The sequence below is a fragment of the Canis lupus genome, chromosome 19 (assembly GCF_011100685.1).
Source record: "Canis lupus familiaris isolate Mischka breed German Shepherd chromosome 19, alternate assembly UU_Cfam_GSD_1.0, whole genome shotgun sequence".
Lineage (NCBI taxonomy): Eukaryota > Metazoa > Chordata > Mammalia > Carnivora > Canidae > Canis > Canis lupus.
In genome coordinates, this window is record NC_049240.1 from 24,651,305 (window position 1) to 24,665,218 (window position 13,914).

The 13,914-nt window shown below is 35.8% G+C and overlaps 1 protein-coding gene across 3 annotated transcripts in view; it reads left to right on the forward strand.

Annotated features, from left to right (window-relative positions):
* MAP3K2 (mitogen-activated protein kinase kinase kinase 2) overlaps positions 1-9,170 on the forward strand; it is a 93,306-nt gene extending 84,136 nt beyond the window's left edge. For all 3 annotated transcript variants that reach the window (XM_038564859.1, XM_038564858.1, XM_038564860.1), the window contains exon 17: positions 105-9,170. In XM_038564859.1, the coding sequence (XP_038420787.1) occupies positions 105-330 (226 nt within the window). In that variant the 3' untranslated portion in view covers positions 331-9,170. The remainder of the gene's footprint in view (positions 1-104) is intronic.
* The last annotated feature ends 4,744 nt before the right edge of the window (positions 9,171-13,914 follow it).

Genomic DNA, 13,914 nt, shown 5'->3' on the forward strand with positions numbered 1-13,914 from the left:
ATTGTATTTAAATGTATATGGACTTCAGTTCTGTTTCTTATGTGGTAGTTTAGTGGCTTTCCTTCATGATGATACTGTTTGTGTAATTTTTTTTTTTCCCCTAGGAGTGTGGGCTGTACTGTGGTGGAAATGCTAACTGAAAAGCCTCCTTGGGCAGAATTTGAAGCTATGGCTGCCATCTTTAAAATCGCCACTCAGCCAACAAACCCAAAGCTGCCACCTCATGTCTCAGACTATACTCGAGATTTCCTCAAAAGGATCTTTATAGAGGCCAAACTGAGACCTTCAGCTGATGAACTGTTAAGGCACATGTTTGTGCATTATCACTAGCAGCCAGTAACCTCTCCTGTGCCTCTACCCAGCTCCCATCAATTCATTCACCTTCTCTCTGACTGCACTTTTCTTTTTTATAAAAAAGAGAGATGGGGAGAAAAAAAGACAAGAGGGAAAGTATTTCTCTTGATTCTTGGTTAAATTGTTTAATAATAATAGTAACCCAAAATTTTTATATTTAATCTTTTTTTTTCCCTTACAAGAACTTGAAACTCCTTTTTTTTTTTTAATTTTTTATAATGTACTGATGTGGTTCAGAGAGATAAAGCACTTTAGTACATAGTTGCTCTTTTTAGTACAAATCATTTAGAATACCTAAGGATTATAGACTCTTTCCCCATGTCACTGACAGATTGGTGGTGATGGGGAGATATGGAAAACAAGGAGAAGAAAATGATGTATGATTTGTAGTTTTTAGTGATTAGTATTTAAAATAGATCCTCATTTGTGGGGTTGAGCCCTATACTTGAGTTTAGGGTAGGTACTCAACTTAAAGAATATAGGTTCCTTCTTGTATCTGTATTCTTTAGATCCTAACCTCTGTCTACCAAGCTTTTTGCTCAGTAGGAATCTTGATAGAAAATATGAATCTCTTAAGAGGTATGTTTATTTGTTAAGCCTAACAAGTATAATAAGCAAATACACTATAATAGATCCATGTTACTGGAATCTATAAACCTTGAGGGATAACTTTCTGCTTTAAAAAAAAAAAGTAGTTTAAAGCAGATACAGGAAGTCAGTGAGCAAATCAAATTAAAAGGCAAAAAGAGATTGGTCTAATTCAATTAATTCAATGTGTGGGCAGAATCTACATTTGCCAGTTAATAGAAATAATGAAAAGAAGAACTAAATGTTGTTTAGCATATTTTAAACTGTGGTTTTTACTGGAGGGAGAAAGTCCCAAAATTAAGGGAAAAGAGAAATAAAATCATGTATACTATATCTTCTTATTTCTAGCTCCTGATTCCCCATAGATAACATTCTTTGGGAACTAAGAATTTAACTTGGGAGTATCCACATATTAAAGCTAGTGTCATGAGATAAAAACCTTGTTCTTGGGATCACAGAATACTAAAGCACCTCAAAAACTAGCTACTATGTAAAACAGTGGTTCTCAAGTGTTGGGTGGGGATAATTTTCCTTTGCATTTGGCAATGCCTGGAGATGATGTCTCTTGTGTCGCAACTAGAAGAATCCTAATGGCATTGAGTAGTCTGAGACCAGGGGTGCTGCTAGACAAACTACACTATACTAATACAGCATCCCCATTTTCCAGCAAAGAATTATCCTGCACAAGTGTTGAAAGTCCTGAAGTTGAGAACCCTGATTCAAAAACCATCCCCAGTTATAAACTGAAAACAGCCATTTACAGAGCAGATTCCTTGCAAAAAGTGAATTTCAGAGAGAAAGTGATGCAATGCATAATAAGGGTTTTACAAGAGCAGATACCACTACTTCAAGTCAAGGGTGAACAATCTCAACAGACAAATAGCAATCCTTTCCTTACCAGCTGCGTATTATACCTAAATCAGTAACTTCCATTGTAGAAACAAAATTTAAACATGGAGCCTATTAAACTCCTCCATCTGTATATATTCTTCCCTCAAAAGTCAGGAAAAGAAAAAGCATATCGAAACAAAGTATCAACTACTTATAAAGGAAGTCCTGTAAGGAAGATTTAAAACTGCCAGGTATTTCTAATGTAATGTATCCACTATAAGAGCAAGGACATCCAGTGGAAAGGGGTAGCTAGGAAACTCCCACTATCTCTAATGGACTTGTTTGTGCTACTGAAAAATATGAATAATATCAGTAATTTGGCTACTTGCAATTTGTTACAGCATTGTAAAGCAAGTGCTGAGTACTTTATTTTTAAAGGTTAGAAAATGGTAGTCTTTCTGGAGGCCCGGAATGTGATGCCTTTCATAGGATTGATTCATAAGGGACTCTGGTATTTTATTTTTGCTGAAAGATATGCTCTTCTAGGGACTCTTTTAAAATGCTTTGTTCCTGAAGTTAGGTAGATCTTGGTTTCCTGTATCAGGGTCCTATCTGGCATTTTCTGTAGGAATATTTGAAATTCCAATTTCAAATTGGAATAGTCTGAGAAAAAGTCAAAACACAAAGCTTCTCCCATACCTTTATAATCAAAGGAAGCAGCTTACAAGGAAGAGTATGAATTAGTGGCCCCCTCCCCCTGGAAAATCAACTGCCAAATCTTGTGCTATAAACATAGTCTCCAAGGATGTGGATCTATTATAATTCCCTTGTCTTTTATGAGGGAAGGAATTTCTTCTGCTTGAGCGAGATCATGATATCTGGACCAGTGGGCTTTTCCTTCATTCCTTTGTCTCGTGTGGTTTCAGTTTCCTTTTAGCTCATTTTTTGGTTTGCCAGGGTAACCAGCAGTGCAGAATATGAGACAAATGCTCTTTAGAGAGAAATCTTGGGGTGCTGTGAAACCCAAAGCAAAATCATTTGCTTTTTTCAGTCTCTTTTTTCTTCTCTAAATGCTATGGAAGGTAAAATCACCTGAAAAGAAACTACTACTTAAGCCCTGCTGCAGAAGACCTTTGTTTTATAAGAAAAATATGGGAAAGTATTGTTCTTTATGTAAAGACTTAAAAATAGACTAATAGTTTACAGAATTATAAAATGTGATGTGAATTTATTTCAAACAAGTTGTAAAGGTACCAAAAACGACAATAAAAGTTAATATATATAAAAACTACTAGAACAAAAAAGCTTGAAGTGGGATGAGGTATGAAAGAAAAGTAAATTTAAAAAAATTTTTGAAAGGAAACCCCTCTATTGGGGGCAGTTAAATAGAACACTCCAATTTTTTGCTTTCTAATAATGCTATGGATCAACAAATGAAATTTGAAATTTAAAAAATGACTCTAAATGTATTTTGTTTTTTAAATGCACAACTGATTCTTCTATACTGTAATGTTTCTTTGTTGAGGCTGGAAAGTGGCCAGACTGCTGACTTTGTGCCTTTAAAATGCATTCTGCTTTGATAGTGGCAGACTTTTTGGTGCTGGAGAAGATTCACTAGCAGTCTTATATGTGCTTTTCAGGAAATATCTTTCTACTTAGGCCTTGAGAGATTCAAAATGGCATGACTTAGGCTTGGACCAAATATAAGATCTTTTACATTGCAAACAAACTGTATTGAATAAAAGGGTTGAAAAATATCATAATGACTAATGGGAATTTTGATGGTTGGTAATTCTTTAAAATGTATTTAAAAGTATACAGACTTTGAAATTTTCAGTATGGCTATCTTGAAAATTTTTCAATTTTTCTCTTTTACAAAACATGTTTCTAACTTGAGAATGGTTAAAGACGATTGCCTTAGTTCTCAAAGGCAGTCAACCTTATTATAATTTATGTAAGAGCTTGAGATGTTAGTACACAGACTGAAATGAAATGTAAAATTAAAACTTATTTCAGAATAAATCGAATTGGCTTTCACTTGAGAGAGCCTTTATCTTATTCCCAATAGAAAGTACATTAAAAAAAAGATGGAATGATTTCTTTACAAGAGCCCTCTGCTACTTTAGCTCTTACTTATGTCAGGTCTGGTGTGTAGTACTTCTGAGATGGAGTTGTTGAAAGATACATGTAATCACTAAGAAGTCAAATCTGAATAGTTTATAGGGACACCAAGCTAGGGTGCAAAAGCCAAGATGTTTGTCAGATGCAGACTCTTTGAGCCACAGCAGAGCTTTGTGCCAGTGGTTTCATTTGAAGTCTAGAGACCAATAGCTTGATACAGGATCACCTGGTGTTAGTCAAGTATAGGAATCTATCAGTTTCTTTTAAAGAGGGTGAATCTTTTTCACTTGTTTATTCAATAACTGTAGCTTATTATGGCAGGTACTAGATTAACTTAAGTAGGTCACAGTCTAGGAGGAAACATGGGCAAACAAATATACTTACTTTATGGCATACCCTAACTCTGAAAGTTCAGCAGTGATGTTTTAAAATGTAATTGTTTTTTATGAAATGAGGGGAAAGCAATTTTAGGCAATCATTGGCTGTTATAAACTAAAATGCCATTAACAGGGATTAAAAGTATCCCCACAGTGGAGGGACCCTATAGGTCAGGTGTCCTCTGTCTCAGGACTCTCTCTTATATAAAAGCTCAGCCCCTACTCTATTCCACTGATGAGGGGTATATATTCCATAACAGTGAGGTTTTTTCCTGCTTTTTCTTTTAAAGGGAAAACAATTTTTTTTCAATATAAATTGTTAAAATGCCCAAAACGTTTGATAGAAGTTGAATTCTGTCAGCAGTGTTACATATACTAGGATTGGGACAGTTTCTTAAGACCTTATTGTTTTATATTAAGTTTGTCCTTTTTACAAATGTAATGCTCATATTTATTTGGATTTTAAGATTGTTAATGAAAAGCAATTTAATTGTTCATTTTTTGGTAGTGCCTTTTTCTCTGTATGCCTTAATTTTATTTTATATTAATAATAACTCAAGTTACCCACCGAAATGAAGGTTTTTTTCCAAATCAGTAGGCTTCAAGAATTCATTTGGCCTTAGGACTGTGTATTGGCCTGTAAACCTTTCTTAATGCCTGCTTCCCCCTCCTACTCTTTTCTACCTCTTTTTATTTTACATACATATATGTATGTATGTTAGAGGAGAAACATTAGCATTAGTCTGTGATAGACACACTGCAGTCTCCACTAGACGTGAATGCCTACAATAAGGATAGAAAGAGGTATTCTAATTCTAAAGAGCCGTAGCAAATTGCTTTCCATTTTGGTAACTTGACTTTTGATCGCATTGGCACTGTCCAAATTCTTTGTATATCATGGTTCAGTTATGATTTTCATAGCAGAGCTAGAATGGCTAATTTTGCCCTAAAGAGAGGTCACTTACATGGTTTACAAATGTTAAGGCGATGAGACTTAGGGCAATGTGCAAGGAATCCAGGGATGGCAGTTCTGATCCTTCCTTTTAAACTAACATTTTGACTAAAACTCTAGCTTTTCTGTGAAGAGAGAGAATGTGTGTGTGTGTGTGTGTGTGTGTGTGTATGCTTGTATGTGTTTGGGAGTTGGGGCAGGGGTGGGAAGGAAGGAAAGGTATGAATGTTCAATTAGATTAGTCTCTGTTCTTAGAACAACTGAAATGTGTATGACCTACTGATGATGGATGAGTGTAATCGTCTTCAGGTAGGAATGCCAGCACATTTTCCACAGTAGCTAGTATAAGTGATTGTTTAATAAAGGTATTTATTGTAAATTGCCAAGCTCTTGGTTGGTAAAAGTAGATTAAAATTGAATTTGTATGTGTTTATAATAGTGAGCTTATATATAATTCCAAAATAGAAAATAATTGATTTTGCATAGTTCTTCATGAGCTCTTTGGAATAGAAATTCTTCTAGACATTATGAAAACAAGCTTCCTTAGCTTACCAAGTGTTCAAAAGGAAATTGTCTTATACCTCTTTTTGGTTGGCTAGGGAAGGCATGCTGTGAAGCCACTGTTCCTACTTCATAGTTGTCTTTAGCTTTGCTTTGACTTCTGCCACAGTCTGGACAGGATGCCAAAATAGGTGTGGGCAGTATCAGGGCCAACCATCTCTCCATACTCACCTTTCAATGCTGTAGATGGTGGTGAGCTTTCAGGGGAGTGTAGAGAATCTTCTCTGGGTGATAGAGCAGACATGGTTCAGTTTCAGAAAGTTGAGGGAGGAGTCATAGCTAGAGTAAAGAAAAGAAAATTTTATTTGTTGCTTGTATACAGTCTCATGTAATTCTTCATATTTTTCATAAGTATACATTTTAATTGATAGTAATATGATATTTTTTGTTAATAATAGCAAAGGCATTGAGTCAGTGAGTGTTATTCCCTATGTCTGATGATTCATTGTTTGTATTCACAATCTGTATTATCAGAATCACTTTAAACCAAAGCTTTTTTATTCCCTGCACACATAGCCAAAAGATTATCACTGTTACTTCTGCCCACCTGTAAGCTAATAATATAAACATGATAAAGCAGGTACTTGTAGAATTTGTATCTCGGTCTACTCTTAAAGTAAAAAGACAGGTGCTCAGTGTTTGCATTTAGACATACAGAACATACTTCAACTATTACAGAACTACATAAACATTACAGACTTGAGCTTGTACGTGTGCCAATCTTACTGTCATTTGACCATAGATGCATATACATATACATTGACATATGATGCTTCAGGTTGGTGGCATACTTTCTTCCTAGTGTCTTAACATTTATGAACTTGTGTTTGACTTGAGGGGCATTTTAGGAAAGCTGTGAAGAAAAGTAGGTTATGAACTGAAGTCTGCTCTGTGCCATAGACATTTTGGAAGGTAAGGAAGAGCCTGCTCTCCAGTATACATGCCGAATTTGTCCCCAGATAAGGATTTCTGAGTCCCTCATGCCAGTTAAGAATGGTGAAGTTTGTGACTATACTGAAAAGTACTTTTGTGTTCATTTATTTATATATATTAAGAATTTAAAAAAACAAACGTAATTAGTTGTGATTTTAGCATAAGCGTTATGTGGAGGGAGAGAGAAATAACAGAGTCACATCTTAAGCTCTATTAGATACTTAGGCTCCAAAATGAATTTGACATATTCTCATTTTTCCAAAGACTTTTTTTTTACCTGGAATAAGAAGAGAGGACTAGTGAAAACATTTGAGTTGGAAAGGCTTATGGGCAAAGGAAAGTCGGCCAAACCCTTGCAATATACCCTGAGTGCAAATACAGTGTCTACGGATAAGAATACTTCTTTAAAAACAAACATTTATTTGTAATACAATTTTAATTAGTAAGTAAAAGGTTTACATTTTTTCTATTGCTGTTGGTTTTAAAATTTGCTACCCTGTATTCTGAAATATTATAAGAGTTAATACCAAAAATACTTTTAATGTCTGACATCTCTTACATTTCACATGGTTCTTTTTATTCAGATATCATTGTAAATAAAAGTAAACTTGGATAAATTTGAGAATAAACTTTTAATTGTTGCAAACTATGATTATCAATTTGTAAATTTACCCTTTGACCTAATGTACATTTTTTAATGTAGTCATTAAATTGTCTATATTTAATCTATTAGTTTCTCTCTGTAAACGTTTTTAATCTCAGTTGAATGCTGGGCAGTTTATAATTATGTACAAAGATGTTTTTTTCCTATCAAAGTTGACTTTTGCACATTTTTGGAAATGTTTAATTTGTACACTGATTTACTACTCTGACCAATAATTGTTGATGGGTGTATGAGTATCGTGAATGCGTGCATTGAACTACTGTCTGTGTCTTTATGTTTTAACTTCTTTCAAGAAGTAGCCATCAGTAACTGCACTGCTATTACTGACTTAAATGGACCTTCTTGCTTTTACAAAGTATACTTATCTACAAAGTATACTTATTCTATCTTTGTTGAAGAACTCAGGAGTTCAACATCACTTTCTGATTTTATATGTATTCTAAAATCCATGACTGAGTTGAAAGTATGCTTGTAACTGCGTATCAGGGGATGTGTGTGTAGAGATGTCTTTGTCTGTCTGTAGGCACATGTATATATCCCAGTAATTTCTTATTTTCATTTCATTTCTACATTTTTATGAGCTTGTTTTATAAGGGTACTGTTTAGTTAGAATAATTAAATATATATAAAAGCTTTCTGAGAGATTATTTACTATATGAATATATTTTCAGCTGGCTGATCAAAAATATTTTTTTAATTTTGTTTTTAACCATTTAAAGTGTATTTGTATTTCCAGAATTGGATGCAAATTTACTTAGATATCGATTAAAATACTCCTGCAAGGAAGGGCATTGAATTCTCTTTTGAGAATTCTGTGAAATACAAATGAAGAGGAAAAAATAGGTTTTAAAGCAGTAACAACACACTGTCCATTAAAATGGCCTTTGAATTCTCAAAGCTATGAAGAAATGTGAGAAACTAAAGTGTCTTGAAGAGATGTCAAGATTTTTTCTATCTCCCAATTGCTGTTGGCCTGTCCTGTTGTTTTTGAATATTTCCTATATTCTACCCTAAAGATTTCAACTTTTGGTTTTTCTCTTACTGGATAAAGTCAGATTGCATTTATAAAACAGTGCATTGACATATTGTGATCCTCTGTAATTGACTATAAATTGGTTTAGAAATGTTCAAACATACATTGTGTCTTTAGACTGTACTGTGTATTTTAAGTAACTGGCAGCAAAAGAATTGGAAGTTAAATTTCCAATCTGACAATGTTATTGTACTTAAAAGAGTTTTTAATATGCGGTACCATGTAAAAATTACTTGTATTAGGAATAAAGTCCACTGTTGAAGTTGAATGTCAGTCACTAAGTGTATTATGTTACAAGGAGCCGGTATGATTAGAAAAACCTATCAGAAGCCAGATACAGTGTGGTATGTGCCACATTTCATGCACATTTTGACTTTATGTTGTTCATTCAAAATTGTGCTTGTAAAAATGTATAAAATTTCTGAGTTTTACAATTTTTTGTACTTATTTTTTCTTGCTGGTAAATAGCTTTTTAAAAAAATCTAATGTGAAAGAAACCATGTTTATATTTTGTTAGTGATCAATGACTTTGTTTATATGGAAATTTGTATATTGTTGGCTCACATCTTTGTTTAGATTTATCATGCATGAAGGCCTGCAATAATTAGCACAATGAAAATTGCTTTTTCTTACATGTTCATTTTTTGAAAGATTGTGGTGCAAAGGCTTACTCTGAGTAACCTTCTGGACTTTGGAATGAATATAAATGAATGGCACTTTGAGTGTTAATAAAGCTGATATTTATTTCCACTGTGATTGATTTGTCCAGATCTGCTCTTGGACTCAGTTTTCCCTCCTTTACTTGAGTTGATTACTTTCTAGGAGACCAAGCACAGACCTGGAAAACAGTGCAACTAAATCTTTCCAGGATATGTCTGTAATCCTACCCAGCATGTTCTGGCATGTCTTTTAATGGACACACTTCAGTTATCCAAATCAGAAATTAACACTTATCAAAAACAAAGCCTACCATCAGAGTGTAGGAATGGATGCTCGCACAGTATTAGAGATCATTTAAATTAATACCTTCATATAAAGGGTAACTTAGTGATGCAAGTCAAAAGTCTCAATCTTGTGTATCCTCTCACCCTGCAGTTCTCTGAGAATTAATCCTATGGAAATGCTTGCAAATGTGATATGATTTATCTATAAAAGCCCAAACTTGATGTTCTGTATGTCCCAACAATAGGGGCTATTTTAACAAAGTATTACAAAGTGGGTGGCTTGTAACAAATTTATTGTCTGTGATCTGGAGGCTAAAAGTCTGGCTGGAATCAAGGTGTCAATAGGAGCATGCTCCCTTTGAAATGTGTAAGGGAATCCTTACGTGCCTCTTCTAGCTTCTAGTAGCTCCAAGCATTCCTTGGCTTATAGCAACATAGGTGGTATCTTCATATGGTGGTGTCCCTCTGTGTGTGTTTCCCTTTCTTATAAGGACACCAGTCATATCGGATTAGTGCCCACCCTAATGCCCTTATTTTAACTTGATTACCTCTGTAAAGACCCTGCTTCCATATAAGGTCACATTCTGAGGTACTGGAGATTAAGACTTCAAAATATTTTTTTGGGGGGGAGGGTGGAACAAACCCATTACAGTCTTGCCCTATGGCCCCTAAAAATTCACATCCTTCCCACATGCAAAATACATCCAGCCAATCCAACATCCCTGCAAGGTCTTCATCCTTCTAGCATCACCTCTAAGGCCAATAATTCATCTACACATCACCAACTCAAAATCCATCATTTAAGTCATCAAATCAGTTATAGGAAAGACCTGGGGTAAGATTTATGCTGGAGCAAGGTTCTTCTCCATCTGGGAACCTCTGAAACCAAACTAGTGATCTGCCTCTAGAGCACAATGGTGGGACAGGCAGAGGATGGACATTTCCATTCCAGAAGGGAGAGGTCAGAAGGAAAAAGGGGACATGGGTCCCAAGTAAGCTGGGCAAGTTCCACTAGATTTTGACACTTGAGAATGATCTTCCCAATTTCCATGCTCTGTTCTGAGGAGCCCACTGGGGTGGTGACATGCCCCCTCACAACCGAGGAGGTGGCCCAAAGACTTAGCAGACCTGCATCCTGGGCCTGTCCTTTCTGGGGGTCCTCTGAGCTGCCCTCAAATCATTCTTCCCTCTTTTTTTTTTTTTTTAAAGACTTTATTTATTCATGAGAGACAGAGAGAGAGGCAGAGACACAGGCAGAGGGAGAAGCAGGCTCCATGCAGGGAGCCCAATGTGGGACTCAATCCCGGGACTCCAGGGTCAGCCCTGGGCTGAAGGCAGGCGCTAACCGCTGAGCCACCCAGGGATCCCCTCATTCTTCCCTCTTCTTGAAGGATAACATGTCTGCGGCTGAAGATTTCCTGCCTGCAGAATTGACTCATCCCATTTCTTTCCCCTTCCATGCCATCAGAGTTTCTGCTGAGATAGTTTACTGGATCCACAAATCATAAGCCTAATGTCTTTTAGCAGATGGTTGTCTAGCCACAGCCTTCGTGTTTTCTCTAGAGCATATTTTCTCATTATTTGAGAGATTGATAGGCTGAGAATTTTAGAAATCTTCAAATTCTAGTTCCTTCTTAATTCTTTCAATGTACCCTTTCACATTTTACTCTTTGCAGGCCACACCTTCAATCTTTGTTAAATATCCAACCTCATTGCTTCTAAGTTCTACTTTCCACCCAAAAGAACACAATGCAGCCAAGTTCTCTGCCACTTTATGACAAGGATGAACTTTCCTGTAGTTTTTTTTTTTTTAAGACTTTATTTATTTATTCATGAGAGACAGAGAGAGAGGGGCAGAGACACAGGCAGAGGGAGAAACAGGCTCCATGCAGGGAGCCTGATGCAGGACTTGATCTTAGGTCTCCCGTATCATGCCCTGGGCTGAAGGCAGGTGCCAAACTGCTGAGCCACCCAGGCATCGCTTTCCTGTAGTTTCTAATTCATCTTCCTCATTTCCCTCTGAACCTCACCAGAATCACATTTAATGTCTGTGCTTCTATCAATAGGCAATCTATACTTTTCCTGCATCTCAAAATTCCCCCACCTATCCGTTACCCAAGTCTAAAGTCACTCCCACATTTTTATTTAGAAATATTTAAAATTGAAGTATAATTGACAAAATATGTTAGTTTCAGATGTACAGCATAGTAATTCAACAATTCTTTACAACATGTTCACCGTGATAAGTGTAGTTACCAGCAGATAGCAGAGTTACTACAGTGTCATTGACTATATTCCCTACTGACTTTTCATCCCTGGGACTTACTCATTTTATAACTGGAAATTTGTACTTCTTAATCCACTTCACCCATGTTGCTCATCCCTAACCCAACTCTGCTCTCAAAACCACTAGTTTGTTCTCTGTATTTATGAGTCCATTTCTGTTTTTGTTGGTTCATTTGGTTTTTGGATTCTGCATATAGGTAAAATCGTAAGGGGTTTGTCTTTTTCTGTCTGACTTCTTTCATTTAGCACCCCGTAGGTCACACAATACATATTTGGTATTGGTTATAGCACCACCTCACTTCCTGTGCCAAAATCTGTATTAGGGTTCTCCGGAGAGGCAAAACTCTTGTGCTGCAGAATTCTTTTTCCCTTGGGAAACCCCTCTGGGGTCTTCAGCTCAATGGATGTGGCCCACCCACATTATTGAAAATATTCTGCTTTACTTAAAGTCTACTGGTGGTAAATGTTAATTATATCTAAAAAAAAAAAACAAAACCAAAAAACCCCAAAACCCTTTAATAGCAACATCTAGCCAGATTGACACACAAAATGAACCATCACAAGGTTTGAGAAAATAAATTAGTGTATCCATACAATGGAACTCTTCACCATGTATTACTGACAGCAAATTACATCAGATGTATAGTATGATCCCACTTTTTGCTTAAAAATAGTTAGAAAAAAAGATCAGAAGGATATATATGTCATTCAAGTGTTGGAGTCCTGAGTGGTTATTATTTTTGCTTATATGTTAATTTTTTAACTTTTTTATTTTTTAAAAAATATTTTATTTATTTATTCATGAGACACACAGAGAGAGGCAGAGACATAGAGAGATAAGCAGGTTCCCTGCAGGGAGCCTGATGCGGGACTAGATCCCCGGACCTGGGATCACACCCTGAGCCAAAGGCAGAGGCTCAACTGCTGAGCCACCCAGGTGTCCCTAATTTTTAAACTTTTATGATAAATGTGGATGTTTTTGCCTATTACAAAATATTTCCCCCTGCTTTATTGAAATATAATTAACGTATTACGTTGTGTAAGCTTGAGGTATACAATCTGTTGAACTGATACACATATATTACATGATTACCACCATAGCATTATCCATCATAGCACATGATTTTCATTTTTGGGGGGTGAGAACATTATGATCTACCATCTGTGTGACTTTCAAGCATACAACACAGTATTATCAAGTATAGTCACTATCCTATAGATTAACTGGAAATGTTATTCCTTGACCAACAATTCCCTATTTCCTCTATCCCTCCCTCAGCCCCAGGTAACCACCACTCTATTTTCTGTTTCTAGGAGTTCAGATATTTTTCAGATTTCACTTATAAGTGATATCATATAGCACTTGTCTTTCTCCAACTGACTTCCCTTAGCATAATGCCCTCACAGTCCATCCATGTTTTTGCAAATGTCAGGATTTTCCTCTTTCTCACAGCTATTTCACATTTTACCTATTCATACATTGACAAACACTTAGGATATTTTCATATCTTGGCTATAGTGAATAATGCTGCAACAAACATGGAAGTGCAGATATTTCTTTGGGATGGTTTTCATTTCCTTAGGACATACTCAGAAGTGAAATTGCTGGATCATATGGTAGTTGTGTTTTTAATTTTTTGAGGAATCTCCATACTGTTTTCCATACTAGCTGCACCAATATATGTTCCCACCAACAGTACACCAGTATTCCCTTTTCTCCACAATCTTGCCAACATCTGTTGTATCTTATAGCCATTCTAACAGGTACGGAGTGATAGTTCACTGGGGTTTTGTTTTGCATTTCCTTGATGATTAGTAATGTTGAGCATCTTTTCATGTGTCAGTTGACCATTTGTCTTCTTTGGAAAAAAATATTCAGTTCTTCTGCCCATTTTTAATCGGATTATTCTTATGCTATTGAGTTTTTAAAATCTATTTGGGGATATTAACCCCTTATCAGATATATAGCTTGAAAATATTTCCTCTCATTTCATAAGTTCCCTTTTCATTTTATTTCTTTTGCTATGCAGAAACTTTTTAGTTTATTGTAGTCCCATTTATTTATTTTTGCCTTTGTTGCTTGTGCTTTTGGTATCACATCCAAAAAATTGTTGCCAAATGTCGACGAGTTTTTCCCCTATGTCTTTTTTTTGTTTTTAGTTTTATATGGTTTCAGATCTTACATTTAAGTCTTTAACCCATTTAGAGTTTTTTGTGAGTAGTGTAATATAGGGGTCCGATTTCATTCTTCTGCATGTGGTTATCCAGTT